The sequence below is a fragment of the Rhodamnia argentea genome, chromosome 9, assembly GCF_020921035.1.
Source record: "Rhodamnia argentea isolate NSW1041297 chromosome 9, ASM2092103v1, whole genome shotgun sequence".
Taxonomy (NCBI): Eukaryota; Viridiplantae; Streptophyta; class Magnoliopsida; order Myrtales; family Myrtaceae; genus Rhodamnia; species Rhodamnia argentea.
The window spans coordinates 7,882,391-7,894,101 of record NC_063158.1 but is presented as its reverse complement, the minus strand read 5'-3'; the positions used below and the strand labels follow the sequence as shown (position 1 = coordinate 7,894,101).

Below are 11,711 nucleotides of genomic sequence, written 5' to 3'. Positions count from 1 at the left end.
CTCTTGCCGGGGGCGGGTTTTCAGCGGATGAATGTAACTCGGGATGCTACAGAATTAGTGATATTGGTATTCATATTTGTTGCCAGCATCGGAAGTTCTGATTCTTTTGTTCTTTTCCATGAATTTTGTTTCGTCTTACGGCCTTTGTACGTGCCATCTTCTTTGATCATTTGAATGCTGCAGACTCGAGCAGATTGGCATTTATCCGAATGCTACAATCTTTGACAAATTGACATGTAAAATGATGTCTTGCTCCACTTGGACCGGACTGTCGTATCCTGCCGTGCCATGCCGTGCAGCGTACAAAATAATACCCTGGCCATTTGCAATTTCTCAGTACTTGCGAAAGCCGGTTTCTCCTCTGAATTGCATCGACCGGATATTGAATCCCCTTTGGTAAATACCTCGACTCCTTTATCCACGCATACATTGGAAGAGCCCCTGTGCTAGCGGTGCGGGAAAGCCATCTCATGGGTCCATAATTGCCATCAAAGACTTGGTACAGCGCCGACCCTACAAAATGGGACTGCGAGCATGATTTTTCGCGCCTTGCAACATAACACGGTTCATTTCCAGAAATCACAAGGAGTTCACTTCAAAAGGCCACACTGCAGCTATTATTAACCTAAACCTTGGTCTAAACTTGAAAACAGTGAAATAAAGTTAACCCATATAACAAATCCAAAATTAAAGAAATCCTCACTATGAAATCTAGCTTTTAGCCCGACTTTGACTAAGAACTCGCACTGGTGCAACTCGGTGACAGAAATCAAGCACAGCGAAAAAGCCTCAGTATATTCTTGAGTCTCACTTGTACTGCTGAGAAACCTCCCCCACCAGCTTATCCATGAACTGGCATTTCTTGTCGAATCCCCACCCAGGATTACTCTGCATTTCGGACGATCATCATCAAAAGAAAAAGACCGTTGCATGTAACATTTTAAAACCTTCAAGTGAAAATGCGTGTGCACGGACATTCAGATAATGTTTCCAGTGTAATAGAACTTTTTTGACTTGCCAACATACAGCACACATGATTACAGTTGACACATGAAAATAACATAGGAGGAACCAAATGCTAACTCTTCATACAAGCTTCGGACTGCCTCAATCATTCCCCTACTCAACGGTGCTTTCCTTTCACCTAAAACAGCAAGCAACTTCTATTTCGAGAATCATGAACCACACAGTCAAATAGGGGCATCCGTGACTATGCACTGTACATTATGAAAATGTACATTTAGTGTACATTCTAGATCCCGACAATCGCGCAGCCAACCTAAAAAATCTTAATTCGTAAAATGCATAAGATCCAAACGATAGTCTCAGTGACATTCAGATCCAGGCCCACATTTCAGGTTGTATTTAGGATTGAATATCATTGAAGTCCTTCCGTTATGATACCATTAGAGCTAATAGTAGTCAAAACTGTCAATCCATTTTCAACCAAGAGACTGCTCAGATGGTGAAAAAACTGAAATGGCCCAATGCTTGGTTCTTGGTAGGACCAGTTAGCCAGTTTCAGGAGCAGTGCCAATGTGAGTAGAACAATGCGTCGGATGGACAGATACAACACTACAGACTGCACTGCATAAGCACCAATTTACACCTTAAAGAACCACATGCTCCGTAAGATTAGTATTTCAATGTATGCATTTAGAATTTCTTCTTCTTTTCATTTGGATCTCCACCAGACAGTCGCATCCTTACCAGAAAATCCTGCCGGTCATTGTTTACATGCCCAAAAAATTCAAAACGCTCCCCTCAAATCATTGAAAATGTAGTGACGGCAAATTTTCCCAATCACTCATTATTCTTCAGAGGATGCTCCCCGTATTCTTACTTTCTCTTTGACCAAAAAGCATCCAGCAGTGCCGAGCTAGTGTGCTCTCCTTCCCTGTACGCTATGTCTCCAATAGGGCCTTTTGGAGTTCAAGGCATTGGGAAATCCAAGAAAGACTTTTTATTGAGTGTGGGGTTCCGCAAATTCCAATTAGAACTCGGAACTCATAAGATTTTGGCCTCAGTGAGAAAACCCTGAACATTTTACTTGCCCTCAGAAGACGAAAAAAAGATGTAATCATATTGTCCCTTTTAAATTTTGATACACTTTCCATTAGTCTTATGAGAAAATCATAATTATTGGCATGTCTCCATTATCTGTCCCTCAACTTAATATCTAACCCAAGCTAACCATTACCTTCCATCTCTATCTGTTGATGAACTAGGGATACTAGACTGCTGAAATACTAGTGTCTTACCCCAATTTCACAGTTACTTTATTCTTGCCTATTTCTGGTGGCATCTAGTTTCTCAACTTTCATCTTGAGTAGAGGAATTAATAATTTCAAATTCCTAACGCGACTTAATCTTCTATTTATTTCAGTCTTATCCAAAGACAACATCATCCCAAAGAAGAACAAAAGGAACAATATTCACTGCCGAGTGAGTTCATCCATCACCAGGTCATAGAGGCACATCACAACACTGTATTTTGGCTAAAGTCTATTGATTGAAAACTCATTAAGCATTCCTCCATATCTCCTCATAAGCCAAGTGTGCCGGGATACATGTCCTTTACAAATATAGCTCGTAACACTTTCTTCTTTAGAGATCATGAAGGACCTTTGTAGGAGTCTATCGTCATGAAGGTGCACCATCTGATGTCTATACATCATCATCTTTGTCAAATTGATTTTCACACATATGAAGAAAAGACTAGTGAGGAACTTGCAGTCTTCAATTAGATCACAATCAAGACCTTACGAGAGTGGGCCTGGTGGTAATTGGTGGGGTGGGGGTTAGTTCTACGGGTCTAAAGGTTCGAGAGCACCAGCAAAACGGGAAAAAGAAAATCTAGACCAATTAAGAGCCCATCTAAACAAAGTAAAAAATTAAAGAAAGTCCGAAGGAAATACAGAGACGTCTGACATCTTTGAAGAACTAGTGTCTCATACATGAAGACTGGAGACAGAAACCAAGAAATCCATTTTCAATTCATCCAATATATGGTCTCTTTAATAGCTATCTCCATTGCGATCAACTTTTCACCTAACTCAGTTTCTGAAAATATGCTTTTTTCGCACATTTCAGAAGTTCTCTTCCAGAAGAAAAATAGTAATTGGGAGAATAACAATTCTCCATGACACCTAAAGCAAGGTCAGGAACAACGAATCTCTTTGGTTGCACATCATGCAGAGTTGTTTCGATTTCATGCATTTTGTTGGCGAACGTCGCATCTATCAAAAACATTTTTCTTTGTCATCAGTGCTGACATTGCCTAGCACAATGCACGGGCATACAAGTTGAAACAACTATCAAAGTTCCAACTGTTCCAATATGCAACCAAAATATGTCAAACAAATTCTTAATAGCAGAAAGCACCAAGTCGAATCACTTTAGAAGGCACATTGAACTAGTTTTGGACTCTTGACACAGTGTAGAGGTCTTAATGTGCTGTGCAAGGAAGAGATAATTACAAATGGTCCATAAACTTTGGCCAAATGTGCAATATGATTCCCGAATTTTATCATAATGTGCAATGTGATACTTGAACTTTTAATTTGTTCAATGTGGTCCCAATCTAGTTCCTAGACTATGTGAAAAAATCCAATGTTAGTCTTCCACCAATTCAAGTTCAGGAATAACATTAAATATTTTCATATAGTCCAGTGACTGAATTGAACATGTACCAAAAGTTCATGGACCGCATCAAACAAATTAAAAGTTTCACGGACCACATTGAACAAATTAAAAGTTTCAAGGATCACATTTCTCATTTAGCTAAAGTTTATTGACCATTTGTGTTATTGTCACGTGCAAAGAAAAGCATAAGAAGACTAAAGACAGATTGAGCCTCGAGGTTGCATAGAAGAGGATGGGACTATAACGGGACTAGTTTGACTTGGGTCACTTATTGCTTAAGGAAAGATAGCCCAACACATACTATCTTCACTTATTGTTGTTATTACAGTCCATTGGCAGTTCTCTCGGTCCATTACTCACATTTTCATTTCAGGACAACTTTGATGTAAGAATAGAGGAGTTCGGGATCTATGCTCAATGAACCTATATACTTGTCTTTGGCTTTCTGTTTTCCGCAACCTGATGAATGAAATAGCTACAAGCTAATTCTCTTCTCAACTCTACTCTATGAACTCTTCTGTTCTCATCTAATTTTCTTCTATTCTTATTCTTGACTCAATCTATCATGTAAGACCATCGCACACAGCGTTAGAAAAGTACATTTATATCTTTGGAAAAAGCAGAAAAATTGACAGGGGTTAAATGCTGCACAAAATGAAAGTTCACGGGGTAATGTGAAACGGTCGGAAATTCAGGGACACATCGGCAATAACCCCAAAGCTCAGGAGATTTACAAAACATCTCTATGATTTCCCTTGCTAACAAGCAAAATATTCTTGACAAAATGGAAAAAGGCTACTCATTCAAGAAGGTAATCACCACAGTACAGCAACATAAATAGAATTATGATCAATGGCAAAGCACTGACCTGGAGAGAGCGAACAGCCCGATCAGTAAACCGTTTCACAGAACTAGGAGCACTCTGGGGAAGAGTTTTGGCCACTCTTTCTAACTCTTCTTGCTGTTGCTTGGCCGTTACCCTGTCAGGTCCACTGTAGTAATCGACGATCTCCTTTATCAATGGAACTCTTTCCATTAATTCCTTCATGACTTCCTACAAACAAGTAAGAGAAAAAGAAAATGAGGATGCCAATGAATTTCTAAGTCATTTCCTTTCTCAGAGCATTGAGAGCTGTGCAAATAGGTACCGATGAGGAAGAGAAGGATGCAGACAGCAGGTAGATAATATAATGCAGGGTTTTGAAACAACGTATCAAGTCAATCCTTAGTCTCTGCATGCAATTACCAGTTTGAATAAAACATAACGAAGACAATCTGACCATGCATTCCAATACATTGTTATCATACTTGTTACAAGCAGATCCCACATCTTGAAGCATCTTACAGCTAACTTTATCACCAAAAGCACAAGCCTATATCCCCGTCCCAATCTCTAACAGCCCCAAACATCAATAATGGACAACACAACTTAGAAATATCTATTACAAGGAGAACAGCATTACCTCCCACTCTTCTTGACTCTGAATTCCCTCATATAACATCAAGAATGGCTTCATCTTCTCGAGAGCATCTCTAAGAGGAATAGGCGGCTTCTCATCAATATCCGGGTTCGTACTGAATTCATGCATTAAGTATTCTGGCTCACACTCAATCTGAAATCCAGAAAAAGAAGGGTAGGACTTATGAATAATGTCAAGTTCAGTTACAGTTCCCTACAAATTGCTCGTAATTCTTGTGAACACATATAGCAGACTTCCGCCACAAACATTCTAATAACAATAAATTTCCACGCGCACATGTAGCTGGATTGTTATATGTGTTCTGCATTAGAAAATGCATTCAAGAACAGAGAAACTATAGGGCAAGGAGAAGTGACAGACCAACAGATTGGTATGCAAAGCATCCAAATAGATGTCATGAGCTGGGGAAGGCAGCACTCTCTCGCTCATTTCTTCAAAGGCCTCGACCAACTTGTTCATGTTCTCAGCCCCAATTCTCTTGGCCAGATTCTCTCCATCCGCATTGTCCCCGAGATAAAGCCCAGCTCCATGGCCCTCGTCGGAGTCCCTCTGGAACTGCCCTCTCTCTGCTCGGTCCCCCAAAAATCCCCTTCCACCGAAGCTGCCCCTGCCTCGGCCGGCCCGGAACCCTCTCCCTCTGCCTCGGCCGGCTCTGCCTCCACTGCGACCACCACGGTCTCCTCTGCCTGAAGTTGCCAAACACAAGTTAGCAACCAATTAACAACTACAGGTTTTGTCATCACCAAATCATGAGGACGACATAATTGTGACACCTGAAGCCCTCCTCTCAGCCTCCTCCCGACCCATCCGCGGGGGTGGGGGCGAGGGCGGTCGTGCGCGGACGTGCCGGTTCTCTTCCTGCACTGGTGGGGATTGAGGGCCCGGCTTCGGCACAGGCTTCCCGCGGCCGGCACCCTGTAGAACCGACCTTATACTGGAAGGGAGATCGCTGGCACCACGTCCGCCGCCTGCCGCCCCAGCAAACTCAGAAGGTGACCTAGGTTTTGGGGGGTCCCACTGGGGAGGACCATCTTCCTTCCGGAAGAAGATGGGCTTCCCGGGAACGGCCGAATCCGGCGGCGGAGGGGGCGAAGCCGACGAGGCTCGGCCGCGGCCGATGGACGACACGACGGCGTTGAACGAGGGGAGGATCGGAGACGAAGGGAGCGGCTTGCCCCGGCCGCGGCCGAGCCCAGACGAAGGAGGATGGTGCTGGGGCTGAGGCGACGGGGGCTCGGCGGCTTCGGGTGCCTCGCCAGAAGCGGGTGTCCCGGGAGTGGAGTCGAAGCGCGATGGGCCGCCGTCGGCGCCACTTCCACGGCCACGTCCTCTTCCTCCGCCGCCGCCGAAGGGGGAGGAGGTGGAGAAGGGAAGGAGGGAGTGTCGGGAGGAGGAGGGGGTGAAGGAGTTAGGGAGCCTTCTTCCAATGGCTCCTCTCATTTGGAGATATGGTGATCAGACTGGAGAAGGAGAGCGTCGGATCTGGCCGCGGCTGCTGGGTTTTAGCAGAGCGCAGTGGCCAGAATCATTTGTTTCGCATTCCTAACTCTTGACCACCGCCGACTTCTTCGAGCGTCGACACCAATCAAATTTGTTGATTGTGTGAAGATTTCTAGGTTTATGTTTTCACTTCGATATTAAATTCTTTCTTTTCTCTTAAATTCCTTTTTTCAACAAATTGATTGAAAAATAGTACATGTGAGCGATTCCGGATTCCTTACGGATTCTACCTTGAACTTGAAACCTACCCGTCAGAACAAGTTCCTCATTTTTTAGAACATGAAACCTACTTGTCATACCTTGGAACCCTGAACCTACCTTGTTACAAGTTCTAGGGTCGGTTCCAGAATACTCGAGAACCTATCAATTTATTTTATTTTATTTTATTTTATTTTTTCATTTTTAGTTAAGCAAAATAAGAGTAAACGCTATAATATCTAAGAGAAATTAAAGGTGAGTGGTTTTAGTTTCAGTAGAGATTACATTTAGAACTTGAAACCAATCCATTTGAACACGTTTATCATTTTTTGAAACCCGAAACCTAAAATTTTGTTTGGTTCCAGATTATACACTCATCATTAGATGCCATAGAAATTATAGGATCATGCAAAAATATATACCAAGAAAAATATAAAAATTTATTTCAAGATTTAAGGTCCGGGTTTCGGGTTCTAGGTAGTGGAACCTAAAACCTACCCGTTGGAATGGATTTCTCAATTTTTGAAACATGGAGCCTACCATGAACCCGGAACCAGATCGAATCCTACATGTTTCGATTCCGGGTTCTCGGTTCTACTACTGAATCATGCTCACCCCTAAAAAATAGGGACCTGGTGATGGAAGATGATGCCTTCAAAAACTACAAAAATTGAGATAATCTCGAGTCCTTGAGATTTCGGCATTTCGGACGGCGCGCAAGACTCAAAAAAGGTTTTTCGATGTACATCGATGGTCAATTGAGAAGTTAAGATTTACTGTGATTAATCGGAGATTTAAGGTCTTAAGTGAAGTCATCATCACATTTCGAGCTCGACGTTGGTGGAATCAAGTATCAGAAATGACACATGGCAAATGGCTAAATATTTCACATGAGGCGCCCCGGATGTTGAACACCCGAATCCAAACGGGGTAGTGAGCTCGAACTGGATTAAGGGAGATTTTAAAATCCTCAATTGGCCAAAATAATATGCTAAGTTCTCAATTGAGCGACGCCAAAATTTTGGGTCATTTTTTGCGTTAATCCAATTGAAAATTCGGACGGTCACAATGGAAAGATGAAGAGGATCTACAAGTTAGTTTGTATTGACCATATAGAACCGGTACGTTTAATGTCCGCAAAAGGACATATTAAGTGTCAATATTTGTATACGACGCTCACTTTAGTGCCATTTTTTTTTTTCAATAACTTAAGTGCTAATTTTTTTGAAAAACGATTATTTAAGTATCAACTCCGGTGAGGTCGCCGGAATTTCTCTTTATTGGCATTATAGTAATCTCTTTTCTCCGATTTTGTACTAAAGTGATAGTTTTTTGGATTGTTTACGTGCCAATTTTTTAAAAAATGATTATTTAAGTGTCATTTCCGGTGAAGTCGTTGGAATTTCTCGCCGTTGGCACTAGATTTAATGCTTAAGTGATCTAAAAAAAATATTAGTATTAAAGTGAGAGCCGTACATAAATATTAGCACTTGATATGTCTTTATGCCATTTAATGGCTGCTCTAACAAGAGCAATGGAAAGTGATGGGGAGATTAAGGCCATGTTTGATTCAAGATTACAAATGAGCATCGGGGCTCTAATTTCTCCGATTTTGTACTAAAGTGATAGTTTTTTGGATTGTTTACGTGCCAATTTTTTAAAAAATGATTATTTAAGTGTCATTTCCGGTGAAGTCGTCGGAATTTCTCGCCGTTGGCACTAGATTTAATGCTTAAGTGATCTAAAAAAAATATTAGTATCAAAGTGAGAGTCGTACATAAATATTAGCACTTGATATGTCTTTATGCCATTTAATGGCTGCTCTAACAAGAGCAATGGAAAGTGATGGGGAGATTAAGGCCCTATTTGATTCAGCATTACAAATGAGCATCATGGCTCTAAAGTCCATTGGCCAAATGCAAATGATATTTAATTCATTTTTTGGCTCACTTTGGGGAGATGCAATTGCATCTCAAATGCTCTCCAAAGTCCTTTAGCTCAAAGTACATCTAGGTACTTTGGGCTAAAAGACTTTAACGAAATGCAATTAATTTTTTTTATTTTAATTTTGTCACCTTCGCTTGCCACCGCCGCCCATTAGCCTCCCCCGGTAGCCGCCGATTGCCGCCGCAGCTGCCTTTTTTCAAAAAGAAAAAATATTTTACAAAGTTTATTTTTCACCAAACAACATTTACGTCAAAGTTACTTTCCAAATGTATTTTTAAAATACATTTTACCAAACACTACTTGCATTTTGAAAAAGGCCTTTAGCCCAAAGGTATTTGCATTTTCTCAAAGTCCCTTGACCAAATGCTGAACCAAACAGGATCTAAATTTGATGTGACTCGTGCCGGTGAATTTAAGAGTATTCTGAAAGCATTAGAGGTTCCGCCTTTCTTTGCATGGTGAAGTGCGTAATTTAACTGATTATCTCTTTCATTTTTTGGAATTCTCTTTTCGTCTATCTATTTTTATATTTTAGCCAAAGAGTCCTTTTGACTCAACTTTAAACTTTCCCAAGTTGCCCTTATGTTATTATTGTTTTTTTTTTTTGTCATACCCTTATACTATCTATACTATCTTTTGAAGGTAAGCTATTTTTTTATTTTTTTTTTTGGTAAGGTGAAGGTAAGCTATTTTTGGCTTCACATTTATGCACTTTTCTCTTCAAATAATTTTCATGAGCCAACTATGATGTATTAACCGATTTACACCATTTTCACCTGTACTTAAGTTTGGAAAAATGATTTCCTCTTTTAAAAATTTCGAAATATGACGAAACATTGTTACTTTGATCGGAGACTCTATGCTTGAGATCTCCAACTCCCATTCCCGAAACCTTGGCAACGGGCTTGGGTCTAAAGGCCGGGGTTGTGTCCATCGAGGCTAGGCATAGGTATGAAGAGACAAGGCTCGGGACCTCGGTGCTCGTGCTTAGTTCCTCGACGCTTAGGCCCAAATCCACAGAGGTTATGGCCAAGATCTTGGTGCCCATGCTCGAGTCCATAGAGATCGGGCTTGAGACCCTAGTAACTGCGCCTAGCACCTAGGCCTAAGGTCCACGAAGGTTGGGCACAAAACGACAATGCTCGGCTAGAATCCATCGACACTGGTGCCCATGCTCAACTCCCATGCGCTTAGGCCCGAGTCCCTAACACCGATGCCCATGCTCGACTCCCAAGCGCTTAGGCTCGGGTTCACAGAGGCTTGGTCTAGTACCCGAACTCGAACACATGGTCCATTCGAGCCCGAGCATTGGGGTCTTGGGCCTCGCACCTAGGCCCCGCCTCGATGGACTTAGGCTTGGGCATGAGCACTAGAGTCTTGGGCTCGGCATATGCGGACTCAAGCCCAGCCTCCATGAATCGGGCCTAGGCATTGAGGTCCCAAGTTTGAGCACCTGCCCTTACGTTTGGAGCTTGACTTATGTGGACTCACTTCCCCGGTTGTTGTGTCTAAGTCACTAACGCCAAAAAAATAGTGCATGTCTATTTAGGGAAATAATTTTTTTTTCAAGTGACGGAAAATAATTTTCAATTCATTTTCATATTTTGTCCAAACATCTCGTAATATTGTTTTTTTTTTAAATGAGCTTTTAAAAAACACTTTTAGAAATGTCAATTTTTTCGCTACATAAACGGAGCCTTAAAGGACAAAACTTGCATCTAAGGACACTAAAAGTGCTAAATATTTCGTACGGTGCACTTTAGTTCCAATTTTTTTTTCCCAATTGTTTAAGTGCCACTTAAAAAAATAATCACTTCGGTGTCAACTCTGATTTGAATCGCCGAAAATCCGACATGGCCATATTTTATGAGTTTCTCCGGTCAACGTGGCTTGACAGCTTGTCCAATCAGCATATGTACCCCTAAACGACGCCATCTACAATTTTTTGTCCAATTTTGAAATCTTAATGTGATTTTCCCAAATTCGAAACCCTATTTCGGATTTTCCCCCAATACCGTACTCTTCCCCTCCAAAACCGCGGGAATCCGCTAGCACCGAATCTCGGTGGGGACTTCAATCGATCGGACTAACTGCCGGCGTGGTAAAATTGCGGCCCGATCGCTCCCAAATCGGAAGACCCTCCTCCATGTCGACTTTGGAAAACGAAGATGAGAGTGGCCAATTTCCTCAAGTCCGAGATCCTCTCCGAATTAAAGATGCAAGCCTCGTTCATTTCAGCTCACCTCAATTTACGATTTTTTTTTCATCGGTTTCGATTTTCTAGAGTAATTTGATCCGACTCCTTTTACCCAGGTAAGCGTCGATGCCGCCGAGACGGAAGAAAAATGGCAAAGAAGAAGAAGAAGCATAGGAGGAGAAACAACGCTATGGCAAAAGCAACAACGACGCCGTCGTCGTCTAACATTGTGAAAATTTTAATACCGAAGTGAGCGCCTTATAAAATTTTTGACACTTTTTAGTATTTTTATCCCCATATCTTAGACTATAATACTGGCCAATTTCAGGCCACATATAAGTAAATGACAATAACGACGTACACGTGCAAAATGCATAAGCGCAGCCAATAAGTATGCCCCCGGTGAGAAACGCATGACATGACATGTATTAACTAGATTTCACAATAAGTGGCAAACATGACATTACCTTCTCACGAAATATTCCAGCACAACTCAATGATCTGCACAACTGTATATTCACCAAGAGATCACATCAAGTTCGAAGTACGCGAAATAGAAGGGAAGGGACTCGTTTTACTTCATATATCACGAGGCATCGTGCAATGAATTATACCAATAAGATAGGTAAGTCGGATCGAAAATATGACCAATTTTCATTCAATACAAATCTAGTGATCCATACATGACCCGACTCATATTGATAAAACACTTTGATATTTAACCATATTTAGAAAAACTCATA

The 11,711-nt window shown here is 41.6% G+C and overlaps 1 protein-coding gene across 1 annotated transcript; it reads right to left on the bottom strand.

The window, feature by feature from the left end:
* Positions 1 to 523: 523 nt before the first annotated feature.
* LOC115744416 (translation initiation factor IF-2) lies at positions 524 to 6,705 on the bottom strand. The gene is made up of 5 exons (XM_030679587.2): positions 5,900 to 6,705; positions 5,487 to 5,812; positions 5,109 to 5,258; positions 4,514 to 4,699; positions 524 to 888 (listed from the first exon to the last, which is right to left on the bottom strand). Exons 1-5 carry the CDS (start codon positions 6,564 to 6,566, stop codon positions 808 to 810), a joined length of 1,410 nt encoding a protein of 469 aa, XP_030535447.1. The 5' UTR covers positions 6,567 to 6,705; the 3' UTR covers positions 524 to 807.
* Positions 6,706 to 11,711: the final 5,006 nt, after the last annotated feature.

Bases quoted from the DNA above. Each gene is read 5' to 3' on its own strand.
- LOC115744416 (XM_030679587.2), bottom strand. From the start codon at position 6,566: ATGAGAGGAGCCATTGGAAGAAGGCTCCCTAACTCCTTCACCCCCTCC. The intron at 5,259-5,486 runs GTCTGTCACTTC...TCTGGATTTCAG, and splicing joins CTTTGCATACCAATCTGTTG to ATTGAGTGTGAGCCAGAATA. The intron at 4,700-5,108 runs GTAATGCTGTTC...ACTTGTTTGTAG, and splicing joins AGAGTCAAGAAGAGTGGGAG to GAAGTCATGAAGGAATTAAT.